Genomic DNA, 22,656 nt, shown 5'->3' on the forward strand with positions numbered 1-22,656 from the left:
GAATTGCTTCTAATAGGATCAGTCGTTCCATTTCCCTTAACCACTTATGAACCTGTGTTGTTGTTAAGGGAACTGTCCTACATGTGTTACATCCATATCTCACAAACACAACATTTCCAGTTACTATAGAAAATGTCTGTTTCTGTCTAATTCAGTTTTGGTGTTCCTCAAGGCTCTATCATTAACCCACTTGTAATTACAGTATACAATACATGTTTCCTCTCAAACAGGTTATTTGGCCCACTCTAAACTAACCCTATCTGTTTACCTGTTCCACAGATGTTGACTGTAGCCAGCCTTCCTAAACTAAATAACTTAGATGTCTTAGTGACTGACTTAGTTATTGACCATAACTGTTAAACAACTTGATAGAAATCTTTGTCTTTTTTATGGTGATCTCTGTTTTAATGTTGTGGTGAAAAATATTTTTTCCAGTGATCTTTTTTAATTAAAAACTATTACTGTAGCACCCACTGTACCAACAAAGGAATTAGGCTTTTCACTTACATCAAAAACTTATTAACTACTTGTTAGCCTACATGTAAGTTGGTGACTGGGTTTAGTTCAACCCAAGGAAAGCTTCAAACTCTAGATCTCTTGGATGTTTTCATTGCTTTGGATTATTTTATATTAAAGTTAAGCATTTTGTAACTGTGTTAAGTTTTTTTTTCTTAACACAGTTACAAACAAAGGTTATAAATAAAGTGTATTGATATATATTCCACTAGACAAGTTAAAATCAGAAAATTTATACAGGTTTTTGAATGTGTTCAAGATACACAGAGAAAGGCCCTAATTGGTCCGCAAGCTGAAACCCAAATCTTTGTTGCTATGAGGCAAAATTGCTAACCAGAACATTATATCAAACTAAATTTAAAATTTTAAACAATTTAAATCACAGCAAAACAGCAGAACTTTACTGCATTTTGTGAAATGTCAAATCACTTTTCCCTTGCTTATTCTGTGGGATAGTAAAAGGTTTGAGGTTCTGCTCTGGTAGGAAAATGTCACCAGCTTTCTTTCGTTCTTTCTTTTTCTGATTTTCATGACAGAATCTCAAGGAGTGTCTACTATGGTGGCTCCAGGATTGCATCATTACTTTCTGCAGATGATTTCATTCTGCTCTGGAATGTGAGACTTCACAATGGGTGAAAGAAGTGAAAGAGTTCAAGGCTTTGTTCAAAAGTGATGAGATGAAACGTGATCAATAGATTTCATTGGCTTTGTCAGAATTAAATAGGATACTGTACTATACTCAAGTGTTTAAACACCACACAGATATAAACAAACATGTTTGCACCCTGGTGCAAAGAAGAATCTCCTGGACTTCAGTTTTTGATTTCATCTGGCATGCTTGCAAGCTGTAGCTCAGTATTTTATCATTAATTGAGTATAATGTCAAACCACAGGCTCATTGGCTAATGACTTTTCAATCCCAAAATGTTAACCAGTAAACATACCCTAAATAATCCTTCTTTAAGAAACAAAATATGACCAACATTTACAAAATGTACTTAAATATTTATTCAATTCAACCCAAAATGACTGGCAGAGCACTTATACAGTTCAACTCAAAAAGTTATTTTCAAGGGTCTTTTTGCAACAACGCGTACTGCCCCCTGGTGGCTTTTAAAATGAGGGCACGTTAGCCTCACTTTTCTAATCTGGGAGATACATCTATTATATTGTTTATGATAGTCCCATATGCTTTTGCTCAACTTTTAATTACTTGTTTAATTTATTTTTAATGATCTCAGTTTTGTGTAGACTGATTATTTTCAGAAATTAACACAACTTACTGACGTAGAAGTGCAGCTGCCAAAAGGAAATCACTTGTGGTAAGCTTGTTTAGTATTTCCTTTCATATATTAACTTAGTTATCTACAAACCTCATTTATCAAAAAAGTAATTAAAGTGATCTGGGAGTGCAAAATTGTAACTTCTAACTGCAGCACTAACTAAGCCTGTGCCAGCCAAAATGCCAAACTTGAGCCTTCAAGACAGTGTTCCAGAAATTAATACATTTTAATTTTATATACAGGGAGGGGGGCTGGGGGCCTTAGGGCCTCAAAAATAGCATGACCATCCCTGCTCTTCTGAAGCATTACATACAAGTGGGTGAAATGATTAGTATAGTTTTCAAATGTTCAAAATACAAAAGAAAAACTACAAAAGAGACTAACGCCAAGCTACTAACACCACACACAGACACCTCCTAACCAACCCTGCAGCAGAACACAGCGTTAAAAACACTTTCCCGCCCTCCAATAGCATATTCTGAAAGCTATTCAATAGGCTGTGAGGCACGTCCATTACAAATAACAGTATTTATCAACACTGGTAATAAATGAATATGGTAAATAGTACCCTCCCTTTCTCGCATCTCATTAAGTGAGTCCCGTTGTAGCAGCTATAGGTGAAGCTGCCTCTATCTCTGCCATACTGAAGCAGGTGTCCAACATGGCGAACGCTCGCAGCGGCTCTCTCGCGACTATTCTCTTTTTATTCATGTCTTCGGCGGCTCTTCACAAAGGTAGGACTTTTCCCGCGGGTGTCTAAATGGAAGTGGCACTTTGTTCTTAGATTTCCGTGGATGTAGATGCGAACGAGTGCAATTTGAACAGCGTTCTGGGCAATTTGTGCTTTTGAGAGCATTCGGACGTTACTGTGCAGTTGTACTGTGATGCTGTTGAGCAAGAAGTAACAAAACCTCCCCGTAAAGTTGAATTACTGTGAGGAAAGAAGCCGATGCGCGCGTGGATACATCGGAACCGGCGTTACAGATGCGTTGCCCCTGGAATGCATCACTTTGGTCAGCTCACCATTAGGGTATAGGCTGAATGGCTACACAGCTGGCAACTCTTGGGTTTCAAAAAAAATAAAATAAATGCTGATGTGAGAAAACAAATGGCGTGGTGTTTTGGTCGCTTGAGGGATATAAGGATGTATATGTGACATGCTTAAACTGAGGGTTGCTTATGCAGTGCGCTAGCTTTGGTTTACTTGTGTAGCGTGTTCGGAACGCTGTAAACCACAGAAAACAGCGGTGCGTTCAAGTGGAATAGCAGCAGCCCCGACAACGTGCAATCGGAGGAAAAGAAAGCGCAAACTGCTCAAAACTGTTCATTTAATGGGAAGAAACAAGAATTATCATGTATTAAAACGTGACTCTCCGCATATTAATAACAGCGGGACTTTATGGAAAATTCAGCACAACGGCCTCACACGAATCAGCAGTTTGTTCCTCTCTCCCCCCGCGTTTAATCTCTATTTTTCCGAATCTGTTCACTCTCGGCCATCCCGCTGGATGTGGTGTGGAGAGCGCCTAACCCGTTATAAAAGTTGTCTTTTCAAAGAAACAAGTGCCGCTCGTGTATTTTAGCTGAACGCCGAACTGAAAAGCGGTGTCGGAGGAGTCCAGGCGATATCTCAAATCACTGCCTAATGCGCGTAAACTGTTAATGGCAAACAAGGAAAGATTAATTTCACCGAGTTCGCAGTCGCGCTCTGGGCTGTGTTTTCATAACACCGGGACTGGATTTGCTGTGGAGCCATGCATGAAAACATCAAAGCTTTTCGTCCGGGTGTAGTAATCTGAGTCAGAAGCTTTAAAGAAGCGGATAGGATACAGATAAAGCCGGGCGAAAACTGCGACACGATTTATTTCCTTCTTTCTTTTTTGAACGCTTGGTGATGTTGAGCGCGTAAAGGAAAGCACGGACGCTTATTTAGTAAGAAGAGATAAAGTGCTGGGGCTGTTTGTTGCCAGCACGAAGTCCGCGTTGAAAACTGGAGGAGGAGGGGGGGTAGTGGGGGGGTTGTCGTGAGCTACTGGGAAATACACGCTCCGTTTCGGGGGTTATTTATCCTTAGACAGTGATACGCTGAAGCTGTGGTGAAAGCACTTGCTTTGCCGCTTCCACCACAGTAGTAATGTATTTACATCAAGCCAATTATGTAATGCATCATTACTAACTTAAAGTTAGTGCGAAGCTGTTCGTCTGCAGATCATAACCCCTTTTTATGCTGAGTGCCGAGCCTCGGGGTGGGGGTGAAAATGACGGGAGTGCAGATGTCCTCGTTTGTCACATTGTGGATTATCCACAAGGCTTAATCTACTCTTTGTTTTTTTTTTAACCCATTTTTTAAATGAATCAATGTTTTTTTGCTTTCTCAAGTCAGTAAAAAGCAAACAACAAAGCAAACAAGGCTGTTGCTGTCCTTTGCTGGACAGTGGGCAGTGCTGTTACCTTCATGAAAATGGCTCCAGTGATTTCAAACAAAGCTCAGGGCGCACTTGCACAAAGCATATCAATTATTTACCCCGAGCAGAATACTGTAAGCTCTCATTGTGGTTAAGCATTAAAGAGTGGTGATTTCTACAATGTAGACAGTCTAATAAAAGGCTAATAGAAGGCTGCATCAATTCATTTCAAGTTTTATGGTGTTACACAGGTTGGACTCAGACTGCTGGGAAATCACCTCTTGTTCTATAAGAAAAGATTTAGAAGATGGTACCAATCTCTGTGCTCCACTCTCACATCATTTCTTGTTTTCTTGGCAAACCAATGTACTTCCAGAGATAGCTTTTCGTCCTGTGAAATAAATAAAAGTTATAACTTTAGTCGGAATAAGTTATTTCAGGGGAATCAAACAGTAAACAGATATTTAGTAGGCATCATTTTTAAGTTGTGCTCATAGTATTTATCCAAATTCTTTGCTGTTCATATAAGTGGATTTTTTTTTTTTATTTAATGGTACTTTTTTAGAAGATAATAGGCGCTGAGTATTTTATCGCTTTCCACTGCTTTCAGGAAAGTGAGAAAGGTGTTATTTTACTATAATGCGTATACTGAGTGAAACATCAGCGATAATCATGCAGTCCTGTAGTAATTAACAGTTCCAAGCAGATGCACATGTTGTATCCTGCTGTAATTTATGCATTTTTCCATTTCTCTGCATTTATACAGTTCCTTTGTGATTCTGCACAGAAGTGTTTAGTAAGGCCAGTTGTAGTGCAGATTACAGGTTTAGAACACCCGGGCACGGTGCTTTACAGGTGTTTATTAAAGAGCGCAGACGCAGCACACCCTGACCGTAAGCCTGCTGAGACTTGAAAACGTGGTTAGGCAATCCTTCACTTATAGTGAGACGTGTCGCTGTTTTCATTTTTGCAAAGTTATGCAACTGTGTCGTAGCGCAGGTGAGAGCGGGGACTGGTATGTGTTTGAATGCAGGAAAAAAGGCTTGTTAACATGACTTCTCTTGAATGTCACCACGTGTTCAGGCTTGGGTAATGATTATGTTAGGATAAGAGCATTAGTCGTGTCTGTTTTTAAAGGTTCAGTCTCACTAACTGCTGATGGAAAACTGACAGGAGGAGATTAGGTTGTGGCTTGCTGCTTTGTCATAGCGAAACACAAGGTAGAATAAATATTTTATGCTTAACTTAAAAGGTCTTTTTTAGCATACTGTATCAAAAATCCAAATGATTTACTGCCCTAATGTGATACTTGACAGGTTATTCCAAACTGTAAACGAATATCAGGGATAATAAATGAAATAGCAAGGATGTAGTTTAGTGGGATTCTCTAATACTCAATAGTGTAGCTGAAAAAGAATCTCATTTCAGTAGTTTTAGGCTGTAGTGTGGATTTGAATACAACCTAAACCTGGGATGCCTTTCATTTGACAGCTCATTTAAGATGTTATCTCGGTGCACCCTGCCACTGAACCTGTTGTGCTCCTTACAAAAGATTTATTGGTCGCGTTAGAAAAGCATTTGCATTGTTGTCTCCACTTTAGATTGACCTGAAGGCACAAAGTGAGAAGCTGTTGCATGATTAACACTGAAGTTTACATCTTTCTAGCAGTTGCTGCGCTAACCTAAGCGTTGTGATTAGCAGTCAAGCGTGTCTTTGTTAACCTTGAGTAGGCTCGATGCACTAATAAGTGTTTTGGGTATTTTGGTCCAAAATTAAGACGTGCAAAATAATAAAATTGTATTTTATTGGTGGATATGTTGAATCGATGACTAGCATTAGCTATACAAACAAAAAAACTCATGATCACCTTCACTGTTTAAAAACAAAACGAGGAGCTGTACTGGTGCTGGGATGACTGCAGAGTTTCATTATAGATGCTCAACGTGATGCACTTAGCCCAAGCCCTACCTGCTTTTACAGCCTAGACAGAATTACTTCACCGAACAATTTAATTATTTCTTAAAAAAAAACCCAAACTTTTTGTACGAAATTTGTCATGTGTGTTATTACCTCCAACTGGCTACGGTCTGTTTCAGTTACAAAGAAAAGCTGCATCACGCACAAATGAATCATACAGTGTGGTTTGGCTCAGAGTCAAGCTGGTAGAAGCCATACTGCTGGAAAACAGGTGTGTAAATGGACTTGTTCACCGTCTGTACCCTCCAGCAGCCTCTCCAGCTCTAATGAAGAACAATGGCTTTATTCCTGAAGGGAGGGGACCCCAAGTGACCCCCCCTCCTCCTCCTCCTGCCTCTGCCAGTCTACAGTGACTCTGCTGGCAAGCCAACAGATGACTGGGCTGGGTCGCATCTGGCCTCTGCGCACTTAGTGTAATCAAAGGGAGAAAAAAGGTTTATGGCCTACTTGTTAGTGATCCGCCAAATGATGGGATGTCAAGTAAGCACCCTGCGATTTCAAATCTCTTGAGGGGATTGGTGGGGGTGGGCGTATGCTGCAATATGCTATTCAGAAAGCAGCCTACCGGCCTATGCATCAAATTAGACTATTCCGTACACATTTTGACAACCTGGGTGTGAAACAAGTGAAATGAGTAAAATGAAAGTGATCTTTGAATATTTATGTGCTCATATTAATTGCTGTTAATGCACAACAGGCCTCAGTGATGAATGCTGCTATTTTTCACTTGCAGGATTCTCGTCTGGCTCAGGCCTCTAGCAAGTGTGTGCTAAAAACAAACGCAGACTAATTTAAGTAGTTCCTCTGTGCGGAGCTCAAAGAGGAAAACTGCAAGACCGTGGTTCCATTATGTAAGGTTTAAAAGGGAAAAAATGTCACGTACGTAGTACTTTTTCCACTTTGTGTCCTGACCAGCTTAACTTTGCACACATAAATAAACCTTGATGTGTTACTTTGGCTGTTAAGATTGTTCTCACAGTGTGGTCTTGGAGCTGACAAGCAGTGTTGCAAGCGGTGGATTTGGAACGTGAAAGACATAAGGTTGACCCACAGTAGAGACGAGGAAAAAAAAACTCAGCTTCTAATAATTTATTATGTAATGTCTTTTTTTAGTCTCTTAACTTTGTGGAAGCTCAAATCTGAGGCAGTCTGATAGGTACCATTTTTCCTAGCATTGTTCCCCTAATTAAGGTTTATCTAGATTGTGCTTTTTAGAGTAATTGCATAATAAATATGCACTGCACAATGCTGGGTAGAGTGGCACGCTAGATGAGCATTTACCTCTGAAATCTTTACAGGCTGGCCTGTGTTTTATTATTAGACTCTGCAGCTACAGAAACCGATGTATGTTGATGACCGAGATCCACTCAACAGAAGACCACTTCTGTGATTGTGTTCTGATAAAATCCCAGATAATTACATACAAGTGGGGATGATTTTCAGTTTTAATGTCATCCCTGCCAAATGCATATAGGATGAGCACTTCCTCTTTCTGACAATTTCCTCTTCCTCTCGTCACTCCTCCCAATGACTAAATTTAGTCAGCACAGCTATCATCAGTGACAGCATGGTCTTTTTTTGAAGGGGTTGGGTTGGGGGGGGGTGCAGTCATCATGTGCTGCTGCTTCTGTCTCTTGTCTGTGTTACGGTACCTGGGCTTAGTCACACGTATGAATAACAAATGTGAATGGGCAAGACAGCAAATTCTTATGGAGTTGTTCAAGCAGTTGTGTAAAACTAGTGATTCTCAAACTCTGGTAAAAAAACAGTGAAAAGCACACACACACACAACTTGGCTGCTGTATTTTCAGCAATTTTGTCCTATTAAACCATTTGCAGGACTACTGTGTAAAGGTGCTAGGTATCCTGTTGACCAGCTGTGGAGGTGCACGCCTTTTTCTAATTAAAAAGAGGGAAAAAACTATATATGTCCACATATTTGCATTGCTGAAAAGTCTTTAGTTGTTGGGCCTTATAGCATAACTTGCTTAATATATGACTATCCACTCACCTTGATGCATACTGTGTGGCAAAGATGAAACATCTGAACTGCAGCTTTGTCTACGTCTGTTGCTGACGACAGAGGCAGTGATATCGGTAGATATCCAAGCAACATGTTAATCGTGAATTTGGGAAGAAATCCCCACAAGCACACACATACTCACATATCGCTTTCATTATAGTGCAGTAATCATACAAATATATATCTTCTACATAGACATCATTATTTGGCTTCACCTCCCGAAGGGCGTTGGTCCATGTCCCTTGGATTCCACTGTCTTGCCAGAAACATTTTCGGAAGCGTAGACAGCAGTCCATTGTGCTCTCCAAGAACTGCCTGGATTGTGGAGCTTCTGTTAAAAAGAGACCTTAGTTTAGGAAGTGGGTCTTTGAATGGCTTGAGCTGGATTCTTGTGTTGCACCAACAGGCACTAAAGGATTTGTGAATACCATGATCTTTGGAAGTCTCCCCAGGGAATTTGACAGCACTGCAGGAAATGCAGGCTAAATCCATCCTGTGTGTATGAAATTGAACTACATTTGTGGCTTCCTTGTGGAGCTGTCCAGGCAATGCTCAAGTTCCACTTCTTCTTTTTTTCACGTCTGATCTTTTTCACTCTAGATCTGAAGCATTGTGTTGACTGGAAAATGGCCCAGTCAGCTAATTAGACCTGAGTAGTGAGGAGCCACGTATTGGAGGCCATTAGTGGTAGGATTGAGATAATATATTGAGATAATATAACTGATAACACGGACACTAGTATCTGATATCTATTTTTGGAATGAATATCAAAAACAGCCATGTGCCAACATACATGAATGAAACTAATGAGGATATAATTGTTTAATCCTTTCAAGCAAAGATTATTAGAAATGGAGCATGGTATTTTATTTAATGTTTATATAGCTACTAGAGATGGACCGATCCGATATTACATATCGGTATCGGTCTGATACTGACCCAAATTACTGGATCGGATATCGGCGAGAAATAAAAAATGTAATCCGATCCATTAAATATCAAAAAAAGCACCTCACGAAACTTGCTACACGGCGTAACTCGGCTCATAACCGTAGCAGTATGCATCACGTGATAGAGCGGCTGTGTGTATTTGTAGCCTCGCTACCAAACCAGCATTTCATCTCCGAGGAAGTGATCCCAGAGAGAAGTAAAGCAAGTGTGTAAGTTCGTCTCTGAATGTCTGTAAAGCATTCCCATGTTAAGCTTAACAACAGATATATGGAGCGACTGCCTCTCTCCCTCCCTCTCCTGCTGCTACTTCAGTCGTGAAACTGCTTAATGATCAGCTGATCGGCTTTTCTGTTGCGAGTCTGTCTATCTTCTTTGTTTTTGGCCCACTTTGCACCAGAAAGAGGAAACTAGCGGCTGAACAACAGCAGCACGTTTAAGCTTGATAAGCTGTTGTTAGAATTTATTTATTATTACTTTCTAGACCAGGATCTTTTTCTAAGTAGCTGATGACTGGTAACTGTGCAGGGGCGGATCTAGCAAAGTTTAGCCAGGGGGGCCAATAGGGCATTAACAGGGAAAAGGGGGGCACAAAGACATACTTTTCTTTCTTCTTCTCATTCAAAATGTCTAGCTTTTAATAAATAATTATCTGACTCTTACACCTAAAGTTTTAATCTGATGTAAAATATATAGAAGTCCATTACTGTATGTAGTAACTGTTAAGTCTAATATACCCTAGTAAGCTAGTACTTTTTCCTTTGGGAAGATACCATCTGTGCAGTCTGCAATTCTGTTGAAGAAAGATGTTGAATCTATTTTATTATTCTTGAAAAATAATTTATTTCTGTGCATTTTCCCCCCTGCATCAAATTAAATTTGATTGCATCGATTAAGCATCATGAGGTGGGGGGTGGTTCCCTATTTTTTTTTTTTTGGCTGGGAGTTTGCAACCCTATTAGTTAGGTTGCTTAATATTTCTGCTAAGTACTCTTTAAAATACCAGAATAGGGAGGATGGAGTAGGTTTAAGTTTATTAGATTGATCACTGTTGCTGAACTGTGAAATATTTTGGGCGCAGTGTATTTTTTACATACAGGTATAACAGAATAGCTTTAGTGTTGTTATTTATTTAAACTTGAGAATAAACTTATACAAAATGCAGCAAGATATTTAAAAAAAAACATTTTATTGATTAAAAAACACTATATCGGATTCATATCGGTATCGGCAGATATCCAAATTTATGATATCGGTATCGGACATAAAAAAGTGGTATCGTGCCATCTCTAATAGCTACTAATGTACTTTGTTTATACTGACAACAGTATTCTTACTTCATTTGTAAAAAAAAAATCAATTAAAAAAGATCAAATGAGCATTAATTATCTAAAATAGGTTATATTTTAGGGGAACCACTGGAATAGATGCATGAAATTGCATTTGAGTCAAAGGAGTGCTGGTGTCGATCAATACCAGTATCAGTATATGGTGTCAGTACAGTAGTACTAAAAGTATGAAAAATCTTTTTTTTTCTTCAATTTCAGTTTCAATCAAAATTCGTGATTTTTGTTTTGCTTAAAAATTGGCACCACAAAAAACATGTTGGAAGTATATTTTTTCAGTCCTAATAAAATTTACTCTAATAAACTCATTAGTCTTTAATTTAAAAAAAAATCTCCTTCAAGAGAACCAGAGAGGAGTCTTTGCAAAGTCAGATAACAATCTCAAGCAGTCTTGATCGATTGCAAAATATAAGGAGGACAAAATTCTGAATTTCAGACTCTTTTGTTTATGCAACATCACAAAACCTTTTTAACATAATGGAAAATTGGCTTAAAAATCTATCTACAAAATCACGTAAATATGATACATTCAAAACATTAATATTTGAAATCATAAATGAAATGAATAGAGTTCTAATGAAAAAAAAATTAGTATGATTGATATATCGCTGTTGCATAGATGGATATTTACAATAGTACATAGTAATATATATTAAGATTTTCATAAATGTGGGATAAATATAGCATTTCTTATTTTTATTATACCTTTAACACCAGTATATTTGTATTTTTGTAGTATAAATTGGCTGTAGTCTGTACTGTCTAAAATTGACTTTAACTTTGCAATTATATGAAACAAATAAAAGCAACAGCCAAACGTGGTAAAGTCGAATCATTAAGTACTTGAACAATTTCATGGAGAAATGAATAAAAACAATTGGCAAGTATGTAAATGAAGGTTTTTGTGGGAGTCGACTCATTAATAAACTGATGAGTCATTTCAGTGTAATGTGGAGGGTCGTATCAAGGACAGTGTAACAGCCCTAATAGTAAAGCTGTATGGCTGACTAATCTAATTTGAAATCCCAAGTGAACCATTGTCAATCACAGCAAGAAATGTTTTCCATTCCAGTTTTTGAATTAACAAGAGACAATAAGGGGTCTTTGATTGCCCCCTTCCTCTGACTTTGAGGACTTCATCATCTTGCTGTGCTGTGGAGTCGCAGGGAGGCATTGCTTTGCTGTAATTGGACCCATTTTTCCTGCAATCATACTTACAATAGCCGAGTTCAGCAATGAATGAAAAAGGAATCAATGCAGATCATTTGTGCTTTCAGCCAAGTAAACAATACAGCTGGTGTTCGGTTGTAATCGTCGGAGGGGAAATGAATGCCCTTCTGAATACAATACAGGTATGTATCAGCTGCAAGAGCACACAAGGCTTGAGTGATCTGGGTTCTTCCATCTTTCATTTTACATAACACTCCAGCTTGTATTACATTTCAGTGAATTTGCTCCTGATGAGACCCTTCAGGCTGTTACACCGTTTCCAGTGGAACTGGATCGTGTCTCCCCACTGTGCTTGGTTCCCGTCCTTTGTCTCATCTATTGTCACTCTGTCTTGACTGATATTTTCTGCACTATTGCCAGACAACTATTGTACAGTAGCACAATCTCATTTTCCCGGTGTCCTAGTTGGATGATGCAGAGGAAATTCATACCTGCTACAAGACAAGAGGGCACTTCTTTGAGCCTAAATCATGGATTGTAACACTGCAAAGCACCACTTAATTCCACTTAGTGTCACAGTCCAATTCTCTTTGGTATGAAAAAGAATAGCACCTCCTTCCATTACTTTGTTTTCCACTAGTCATTATTTAGAGAGAAGAACAGTATCCTTTTTCATTGAGAAAAAATGGAAAGTTGGCATGGGAAATAAGTTCTTTCGCCCAGTGAATCTGTCATTATTTAGAACCACGAGAATTGGCAGCAAACACCTCTTTGATGAAGAATATAAAGAGGATTTTCAATGTGAACTCGGGGGTTTCCTGACTCACAAAGCACCTTTGGTGGAATTCTATGGATGCTTGTGTTCATTCCCACTGCAAGCAAAGGCTTTCTGCAGTTTCGCGTAAAAGCTGGTACTTTTCGGGAACAATTGGTTGAAAATAAGTACCCTTATAAATATTAGGATTTAGATTTACCTTTACCATGTCGTCTACAACTGATCATGTCCGGAAAACATATTTTCCAAAAGAACCAGTTAATGAACAAAGATCAAAAAATAGGGGCGACAGATAACATTAACTTTGGCACGATTACCTCAAGGGGAGCTTCCACTTTTCTAGTTTCCAAAGTCAATAACAATGTGAAAGGATCCTAGCTCTTAAAACTACCATGACCTAGATGACTGAGACCCTAACACCCCTGCTAGCTGACGTTTAGTAAAACGTGATTCTACTTGTTTATGTATGATATCATTAGGTTTGGTGTGACTTAAAAACACACGAAACAAACCCGGCATGTATCCTTTTTTTTTTACATCTTAATTTACACTAAATATACTAAGACTTAGGTTTTAGTATATCCTGAAAGCAAGCGCTGATCTAATCACTCTTAGTTGTAAGGCTTGAGTAAGACTGCTTTATAACTAAGATACGAAAACCAAGATGCAAAAATATATATATTTTTCTGTACATCAAATAGATAAGACCCATATATAATCACTTGCTAAAATGCAAGGGGTGTTTGTGTTTTAGGCTAAATAATAAAATGGAAATAGGAGACCGGTTGATTTGATTTCCTGGAACACAATTAGTCAGGCCTGCACTATCGCAGCAAGTAGGACAAACAATCCCCTGCTCTGTTACAGGCTCTGATCTGAAAGACTTACAATTCAGTTCCCTGTGTATAACTTCTTGTGCTGTTGCTTGAAGAAGACACACAGCAGGATTCAAAGAGTATGAATATTTTAAAAGAATCTTTTTATAAACAATAGGCAACAAAACTCTTACCGAGCCTTACAGCTGGATGGTACATTTGCGGTGGTGTACTTTTCTTTCTTTTCTTTTTTTTTTTTTGAAGCTAAATATCCATAAAAAAAACATTTGGCAGATTTAATAGTTTAATATAGTTACTATGTTGTTTAATAGATGAGCATATTTCATATTTGTGGCTTTCATTTTATTGTGTAATGATCAAAAAGCAAGTTCTCCTGTAGACATACATCCAGCAAGCACTCAGAGAGACATCGCGTCCTGCTGTGGTGTACAGATACCAATTTGTCCAAAGTGCTTTCACACCATGCACCCAAACAGCTTTAATGGACGTCAGTACCTGGAACCTAGACCTGTTGTTAGGTCATGGCTCTTTGAGGTTTGGCCTCGGGACAAACACATGGTAGTGCTGAAATTGTTGTCCTCCATCCATCCGTTCAAAGGTCTTTCAGGCTGTGGCTATGTTGTGGTGATGCCTGGTGGGGGTTTTTTCAGCCCAGAATTTAATAAGTGACATAATATTTTTCTCTAAATATTTATTAACTTTCAGCACAACACCAATAGACTTTGTTTTGGCTTTAAAATGTAAAAATGTTTACAGCTAAATAATGATGAAGTCAAAAAATGTCAGACTGATGATATCAACTCGTAAAACAATTTTGAGCTGAAATGTTCAGTTCGTACATCAATAAAAAACTAGATATATGTGAGGGTTTACTAAAAGTTGTTAAAAATACCATGGGCAGGGTATGTGTCTCCGACTGAAAATAGAAATGAAAGGAAATGTTTGAACCCGGCCTTTTCCAGAGCGGTTTCTTGCTGCTTTGAAGTGTGTAGTATTTGTTGGGCTTCACTTGGCTGTCAGATTAGTACCTTCTCAACTGAAAATGAAAATGGGTGAAGGAGCAGTTAATCCGCATAAGAATATTTTTTTGAGGATGAGAAGCTGTGGGTCTAGCAATCTGTCTGCGTATTGATTGGTTGTCTGGCTCTGCAGAGTTAACCTGACATGCCAGGATAATTTAATTCCCTCTACATCGCTGATTGCTGAACACAATCCTGTCTTATCTTAGCGCTCCTTCTTTGAGTTACCAACAATGATGATGCAACACGTGCAACACCTGGAAAGTGAAAAGTTGCGTTGCATCAGGAATTTCAGAGGCCACCGTCATTTTGAACGTCTTAATTGGGTGTAGTATTTGTTATTTACTAGAGAGCAATTCTTCAGTGTTGACTCGCAAAAAGTTTACCGTTGTAATTGCACAGTGAAAAATGAATACCTCCCTTAGTGCCCTTAGGAAAAAAACTGGAATCTTAATTTGATCTCTTTATGGGTTATTGCAAGCAGCTACACCTCGTGGCCATTCTTTCTTTTGTGATTCTATTTGTTTCCGTTTTTGTCAAATTGGTGCCATTGTGCAAAACTATTAGAAATTCATGTTTGGACATTAAACTGCATTATTTTAATTAGGAGGCTAATCGCCAGGCTTGGGGTGTGTTTTCAAATTCGTCATGAGTGTGACACATGAAACAAATGCAACATACAGACATGTCATAATAGTAACATACCATAAAAATATTTTTGACTGGGAAGTAAATTAATTGATATTCATTTGCCTTTTTTTGCTTACTTTTAGTTTTTATGACCCAAATGACCGACAGTTCATATATTTTATTCCTTACTTTGCCTCATAATCTTAATCCTGTCTGAATGGGCCATTTCAATCAATGTAAGTCAATTCATTTTTATTTTTACCCGTGCAATTATAAAAGCATATAAACATGCCTCAATCACATTTGTAGCCTTTGTGAATCATCAAGAGGAACTGTAGAAATAAATTGAATGTAATATAAAACACCTGCTATAAATACATAATGGTCAGAGTGCATTGTAGAATCCCATAATGGACAGTTTGCCTCTGTATGTCTAATTCTGTAAACATGATTGACCACATGTAAGTGAATCGTGTCACTTTACATAAAGTGACTTTGATAGTTCATGCTCCAGGCCTGTACACTGTCAATTTGAAATCTGAGACAATGTGCTTGCTTACCACCTCCTATATAGCTGCTTTGAGAATCCCTGTCACTATACATTCTTCATATAATCTCTGACCTGTTGTACACGACTAGCGGAGGACGGTACTTTGTTCTGCATACATTATTTTACCTCCCACACCAGAAAGATTGGCTTGTAATTGTACTCTTAAAGGTTCAGCCAAATGCTTTCTGAAAGCCAAAGAACAGCATTAAACCTCATAGATGAAGTCATTTTACTCCAAAAAACCAGACATCCGTTTTCAGCTAAGAACATAACCGTGTTTGTTGATTATTAAATAATACGGTTAATACAGCCAACGCACAGGAAATCACAAAACCTCACAGATTAGCCATTTCTTTTTTTGAAGAATATGCCTTAAAATCTCTGTCTTCTTTCCTTTTTCCCTTATCAAGTCTATTGCTGTCGTCCACGCCCTGCTTAAAAAACACCACATCTCTACTTTCTCGCACTTTAGCATCGATGCAGCCTTGGCGACGTGGTCGCTGGCTGTGAAAGTCACCACAAATAATCAGAGCAGTCCCGGGTCACCGAAATTCAATTTTGAAATCTGCCCAGTGTGTTCAAATCAGAATATTACGTGATTGATATGAACATCTTTATACGATAACTACAATCCAGTCAGGATTAATTCAGTTGCTGTCCCCAAATGCATTTGTTTGTCATGACGGAAACAATTTGTTGTCAGCTGGTGACTAGTTTTTCAGTTTGCGACTGATTATAATTAAAAATGAAATGTGATACAAAGGCTGCAGCTTGTTTTTGTTAAGCTGTGCTGTCATTGGTTAGTAATATTCAAAAGAAGATAAAGGAAAAAAAAGAAAAAGAAGGCACATCAGACAGTAAAAATCAATTCATTGCGTCCTCTGTCATCCACAGATGGTGCCACTTCAATCTCCTTTCTATTTTGTCAGGCTAATGTGCTGAAAGATGACAAGGGAGGGTCATTTCAGAGCAAAAATAGCAAAGGCTGAGCGTAACGGCCGTGTCAGTCAGCCTTCTATTTTGTCATATTAATGTTTGGATAAATGACAACTGTGGGACATTTCAGTGGAAAAGTGGCAAAGGTAGCCGACTGTGACAGCAGGCCCAACAATGTAAATTTTTTGAGATTTGATCTCCTACTCTCCTCTGTAAAACAACATCCTAAAAATATTGTGGAAGACACATTTTGTTGATTCATATAAAGTGGAAATAATCTTAATTTCAGGCCCTGAGCATTCTCTTAATATGCCACATATCATTTGGGCATTCGTACTATAGAGAAGAGTTTGTAAAACTGTCAGATGTAAATACAGGGTTTGGTAGGAGCCCATATGGAAAAGATATATATAAATCTTATAAAGTTTGTATCTGTCTTGTGTGAAACTTTTATGAAAACAGATATAAGATCCCTTGAAAATTATATAAATGAAACTTGTATGTTTTGGATACTTCCTAAAACAATAAATGAAAGTAATGAGAAAGTGGCCACTTTCATGAGTAAATCATATAAGCCTTTTATGATTTACTATATGAAGTAGGCCACATCTTATGCAAGTCTTTTATAAGTTTTTACCATTTCTTTTCCATATGGGAGTGCTCTTTGCAGATGTTGTAATGTCCTTCACAGTTCTCTTCTTCTTCTTTTTTGTTGCTTTTTTTAAAACAATATCTCAAAGATTTCTTTTTAATGGCTATGATTTTAAGGGACAGTGACTCATCAGTAAGCAGTAACGGACACGGCAGATTTTTTGACATTCGCTACTTTAATTAAATATCAAAATGACCAGTTAATCAGCAGCGGACAAGCACCCACAAAGCTGTGGTGGGCTTAATGTATCCGTTGCACGAATTTGTTTTTGTGTACGTTTGCGCATCCCCGGCTATTCATTTATTTTTCGTATTGATAGATTTGTATATACGATGTAGTATTGCAAGCATCGGAGTTCCAAAGGCTACTTCTGAAAAGCCAGGTTTTGTTTTTATCTTCCTTTGAGACGTCTTCCCATTTCAATATCTAAAAGCATCTGCTCTTTTTGCTGAAGTAAAATAATGTGTATTTGATAAAGGTTTAAAATGAAAGGAAGGCATTTAATAAAATGATATTGTACATACAGTGTAAAAGAAGAGTTTACAGGTCGTCCCCAGCGTCGTATTGTTGGCCCGCATTTCTGGCAAATATATAGAGCGTGCGCTGCATCACACATAGATGAATGCTGATTAATTTATTTCGTCTACTCCCATAGAGTGGGCGTTTCAGACACATGGTGGTGTTCATTTAAAATGCAGAACAATTCAGTGTGCCCCTGGCACTTCTGTCTTTTAATTAAGGCCTGTTATCCTGACAAGACTTTCTAAATCTAGAAACAGATTGTTGCACAACTATAGAATTTAAAAAAAATTGCTCTCTATATATACTTTTTGAATATCCCTCACTGATCACATTAGTCAAATGGATGCTATCCCGCACAGATTGTAGCTGCTGGGTAAGAACGAGTGTTTTGCTGACACAGCCACTTCCTATATGATTTTGGGTTCGTTCCAGACAGTAATTTACCATAGCTTAGAGACTGACAATATGTTTCCAGCTGAAATTAATGAGCAGTAGGAACAATTGGACTTTGCTCAATGGAAGCTGGAAAATAGGGCTATTTCAAAGTTGTTGTTTTTTTTATGGCTTTTCATTTATTGAGCAAATGTTGATCTTAAGGTTTGTGATTGAACCTTTGCAGAAATGTTTTGAAGTCCACTCGAAAGTACTTAACGTTTGCTGTATCATGCGCCATGTTAGCGCTGGAGTATGTGTGGGTGCTGCTTGACCTCGCTGTTTTTTTTTTCGGTTTTGCGATGGTAGATTTAGAGCATTAGCTTTTAAAAGGCTAAGGTTTGTTTATCTATTTTTTTTCTTTTACCCTGCTGTATGTTGTCAGTAAAAATACATTTTATTGAGCAAACCTACTTCCAAACTCCTTTGAGTCAAGAGTAACCAGCAGTGCTGTAGCTGCCATCAAGGACACCAAGTCCGTCTTCTGATTGATTGTTTTATTTCATATAAGTTTACTTCACTTATTTATTTTCTGTGAATTTGGGATTCTTAGTCAAGCTGGTATCAGCTGAACGACTTTCCAAGTATTTCTAAAATCCTGGCAGCTAGTGGATTCCCTAACTTGAAATGTTTACATTCTCCATTCATACATTATAGTTTTATAAAGTCCATCTGTGTTCTCGCTTCAAAAGACGACGAACCGCTGATAATTTAAGCCCGGTTCCCCTCTGACACAGACGGCCCCACATTGCTTCCTTGGACATTTTGTTTTATTAAATTTCCTGCATGTATGGCAGTACAATCAGAGCCCCCTGAGAAACAAGGGGGATTATGGTGCACCCAGACTAGTGTTTGGGAATAATCACTCAGGCCTGTGGAGAGGCAGCCTGGTAATTTTCCTTTCTTGCACTCCCATCAGTGTAGCATCATAATGTTCTCGTATGAAGTAAATAGTGCACTTTGTCACGGCATTTTCACTACCTGCCTGTGAGTGACTGTGATTACAGTACATTTTTGTAACGTTTTATTTGTTTTAGAAATTTTAATAACCTTTAGAGAAGTGACATTTTCTGCTTGAAATCCATAATACTTTAGCACTTCCCGCAGTTTCTTAATGACTGTTTAACTCACCTTAGTCATTAAATACTTGATTTTAGTGTGGCATGCAACAACACTGCTCAGTTTTCTGAAGCTCTGTAGCGTAATATTATATCTGATTAAAATGGGTGCTTTCTTTAGATGATGCTGTAGATGTTCTGTGTGTGACGCCAGGTAGGGTGCCTTTACTGTAAAGCAGCGGTCCCCAACCTTTTTTGCGCCACGGACCGGTTTATGTCCGACAATATTTCATAAATACAACAAAATAAAACCAGTACCGGTACCAAAAAAAGAAGATTTATTCATAACACACAGGAAAAGATCCAAGGAAACCAAGTTAATGATGAAAACGATAAAAAAATAACGATAAAACCCCTGAAAACCATACATTTCACACCCGAGCCTCAACTATCGTGGCCCGGTATCAAACGACTCACGGACCGGTACCGGTCTGTGGCCCAGGGGTTGGGGACCGCTGCTGTAAAGCACATGAACGTCCTGCCTTTAGACAAGTATGTTTTATAAGACTGAACCAAATGATTGAAGAAAGTTATTCACACTGCCTATTTCACTGATAATCAACAAATTCTGCATCTTTCAGCATCTTGTTTATTATATTATCATATGTTTTGGTATTTAAAATTAGGAAGCAATTTCAGTACAAGAATGCAGTGTAGCTGACTTCAAAGTAGAATACCATACAATATTCATTTCAAGTAAGATAGCTTACAGAGCGGTATTAACCTCTTCAGTATTCATAGCAATAAAACTCATGCCGTTTCCAAAATTTATGCTTGAAGCTAAAGTCTCTACATCAGCCAGTATATTAAGAAACTGCCGGTTGTGTTTAGATGCCGTTTCTCTCCTTTAATACAGAGAATGGGCTGCCCTACAGGTCACTAGACATAAGAAAAAATCAGACATAGGTTAGGGGTGATTGGACCTTCGTGTATCTCCAAAGATAGCTACAAAAAAAGTCCTTAGCCCATTTGACTTGGGTTTTATGCATCATGCATTGACTTTCTACAGAGAATCACTGCACAAACACAGGCAAACATTGCACTTTGACGTAGGTTGATTCTCTCCATGCCAGGTTAAAACCCGTCTTTTACTAAACGGCTCAATACTATTGCCAACCGATGCTATATTAAGATATGTTAGATTGTCCATTGTGCAGTTAAATACAAAAGTGTTCATTAAATATACATTCATATCTTAATATTTAACAAATTCCAGAAATACGCGTTCTTGGATTTAGATCATTTCAATAGATCATGAAGTCCAAAGCTGTTGTAGCCAATTCCATCTACACTATATTAGGCTATGCCATAGTACGTAGACCTCTTAAATATTCCATCTCTTTGTGATTGTTAAAAATGACATTTCAGCACTACAGGCATTCATGTGCTGCTTTAACAGCCTCCACTCCTCTGGGAGGGCTTTCTTCAATATTTTGACCCTGGCTGCAGGGATTTGCTCCCATTCTGCCACAAAAGCATTAGAGAAGTCAGCCACTGATGTAAGACGATAAGGCCAGGTTTGCTGTCAATGTTCCAGCTCATCCCAAAGGTGTTGGACAAGGCTGAAGCACTTTCTATTGTGGTATGAGGCTCTTAACATTGAGATTTTTCTTCACTGGAGTTTAGGAGGTTACTGTATCAAACAACTCCCAGATCAAAGTAGATTTAATTGCTGTGCGTGGAGAGATATTTTCATCTTCCTGTGTAGCTTTACATTATGTATTTAGCTTGAGTTTGCTTTAGCTTCCTGCATTTGGGTAACTTAATTGTCGTTACAGTTTTAGTGCTATAATTTAGCACTTAAAATTGATTATTATTGCCCTACTTGAAGTACCATGCTAGAAACAAATTAATCACTTTACACCCTGCGGGTTTTAAATAAAACATTGGGAAGAGATGCTGCAAACGCTCCATAAACAAAAGAGGGGAAAGCCTCTGAGGTCACCTGCACTGATGAAAAACAAAGATGACCTTTTCTCACAGTCACATACGATTGCTCACATTTACCCAAACAGCAAACCAAACCTTATGGTTCCCTCTCTGCACTTAGCCTTCATCAAATATTAATCATTTCCAAGACACTGTGGCTTTGTTCACACTCTCGCGCACTCAGGGACCGCTCTGGCTGTTTGAACGCTTGGGTGAGATTACCATTTGGTCGCCTGCTGCCAGAGGTTTTTGAGAGATTTAGTAATTTCGGTAAACTGGTTCTTGGAATTGTCCAGACGGAGAGGTGCAAGAAAGGGAAGGGAAGAAAAAAAGTGAACTTTTCTGAAACCTGAAGCTTCACAGCACTCTAAATCATGAATTAATGATTATGCGTATAGATTTGCTGCCAGTGTTGTTGACAAAGTAATTTTATTAAAATATTTATGATTCTGGAAACACTGAAAATTCATTCCATGTGATAACTTACTTAACAGGAGCACCTTTATGTTACAAAACAACTGTAATCATTAGAAAGGTCATTACGAGAAATACTTGTGCACACAATAATGACACAGTAATCTCTGAGACAAACATTTACTTTGATCAGAAAATGTGTTGAAAATGAACATTTGTATATTTTTGGCTGTTGTAAACGGATCAGGCCTTTACTAACATTAAAATAAAAATGCTTTGACAGCCGTGATAGAGCTCAGGACGGCTGCTGTACAGCAAATGATTTAACTGTAGCTGTATGTGTGTCACCTCACCTGTCGGAGGTGAGCTGACACAAATACAGCCCGTGCCGTGATGCTTAACACCTGCTTTTTTTTCTCCCTCCACACCAAAACGGAGCACTGTGTACACATTCATTAGCATGACGCCGCTTGCTCTCTTTCATCTAGTGTCAGCTTTCCAGAATGCCACTTATGAGCCTATTAGAAGGCATTAATTCAATCTCGTCATTTATGGAAGTAAGGTCTCTGTGAGATTAGAAAATGGGGGAAGATGTGTAACCTATATGTGGTAGAAATGGTAGTAAAAGGGTGACAGAAATCCTAATTTGGTAAAATGCATCATGGGTAGCTCACTGAATTTGGGCTCTTGAGCTGTGTTATCAGATCACATATCTGGTAAAATAAAAAGTATTGGAAAAGAAAGTCATTCCCTGCGAGAGAACAACTTTATTCCCAAGTACTTAAGAAAAGCCAACTTCTTTGCCCTTTGGCCCTAGTTAGCATTGAAAAAATACCACATCCCTCCAATGACATTTGCATGGTTCATTTTTAAACCATCCTCTGTGTACAAAACCATTTCATGGGAACCCTAACCAGCCCCCTCAACCAGTCCTGCAGGAGGGCATGCATTTGATATCGAACGCACTTTATATCGCAGGCTGTCGGTGCAACGCTGAATAGATTTCTCAGACACAGATGTATTTTTGTGCTGCGCACTGGGCCTCGGCTCAGGCTGGATACGGTGTCCCCAAAGAGCAGGCGGAGCACCACAGCGTTTCAAGAGATTAGAGGTTGGTCAGTCTGGGGAACCAAATCGATACATCCTCTCAGGGAAAGGATTGACGATGCATTGA

At 38.5% G+C, this 22,656-nt stretch overlaps 1 protein-coding gene and 1 long non-coding RNA gene across 6 annotated transcripts in view; one reads left to right on the forward strand and one right to left on the reverse strand.

Annotated features, from left to right (window-relative positions):
• Positions 1-2,341: 2,341 nt before the first annotated feature.
• cadm1a (cell adhesion molecule 1a) overlaps positions 2,342-22,656 on the forward strand; it is a 458,218-nt gene continuing 437,903 nt past the window's right edge. For 2 of the 5 annotated variants that reach the window (XM_040032420.1, XM_040032421.1), the window contains exon 1: positions 2,342-2,533. In XM_040032420.1, coding sequence (XP_039888354.1) covers positions 2,461-2,533 — 73 coding nt within the window. In that variant the 5' untranslated portion in view covers positions 2,342-2,460. The remainder of the gene's footprint in view (positions 2,534-22,656) is intronic. The other 3 variants (XM_040032422.1, XM_040032424.1, XM_040032425.1) reach the window with 2 other exon arrangements.
• On the reverse strand, positions 7,243-13,032 carry LOC120733909. Its single transcript, XR_005695913.1, has 3 exons — positions 12,762-13,032; positions 9,222-9,225; positions 7,243-7,255 (listed from the first exon to the last, which is right to left on the reverse strand). It is a non-coding gene; the product is annotated as an uncharacterized LOC120733909 (long non-coding RNA).

Source organism: Simochromis diagramma, unplaced genomic scaffold (assembly GCF_900408965.1).
Source record: "Simochromis diagramma unplaced genomic scaffold, fSimDia1.1 OVJJ01000216.1, whole genome shotgun sequence".
NCBI classification, from domain to species: Eukaryota; Metazoa; Chordata; class Actinopteri; order Cichliformes; family Cichlidae; genus Simochromis; species Simochromis diagramma.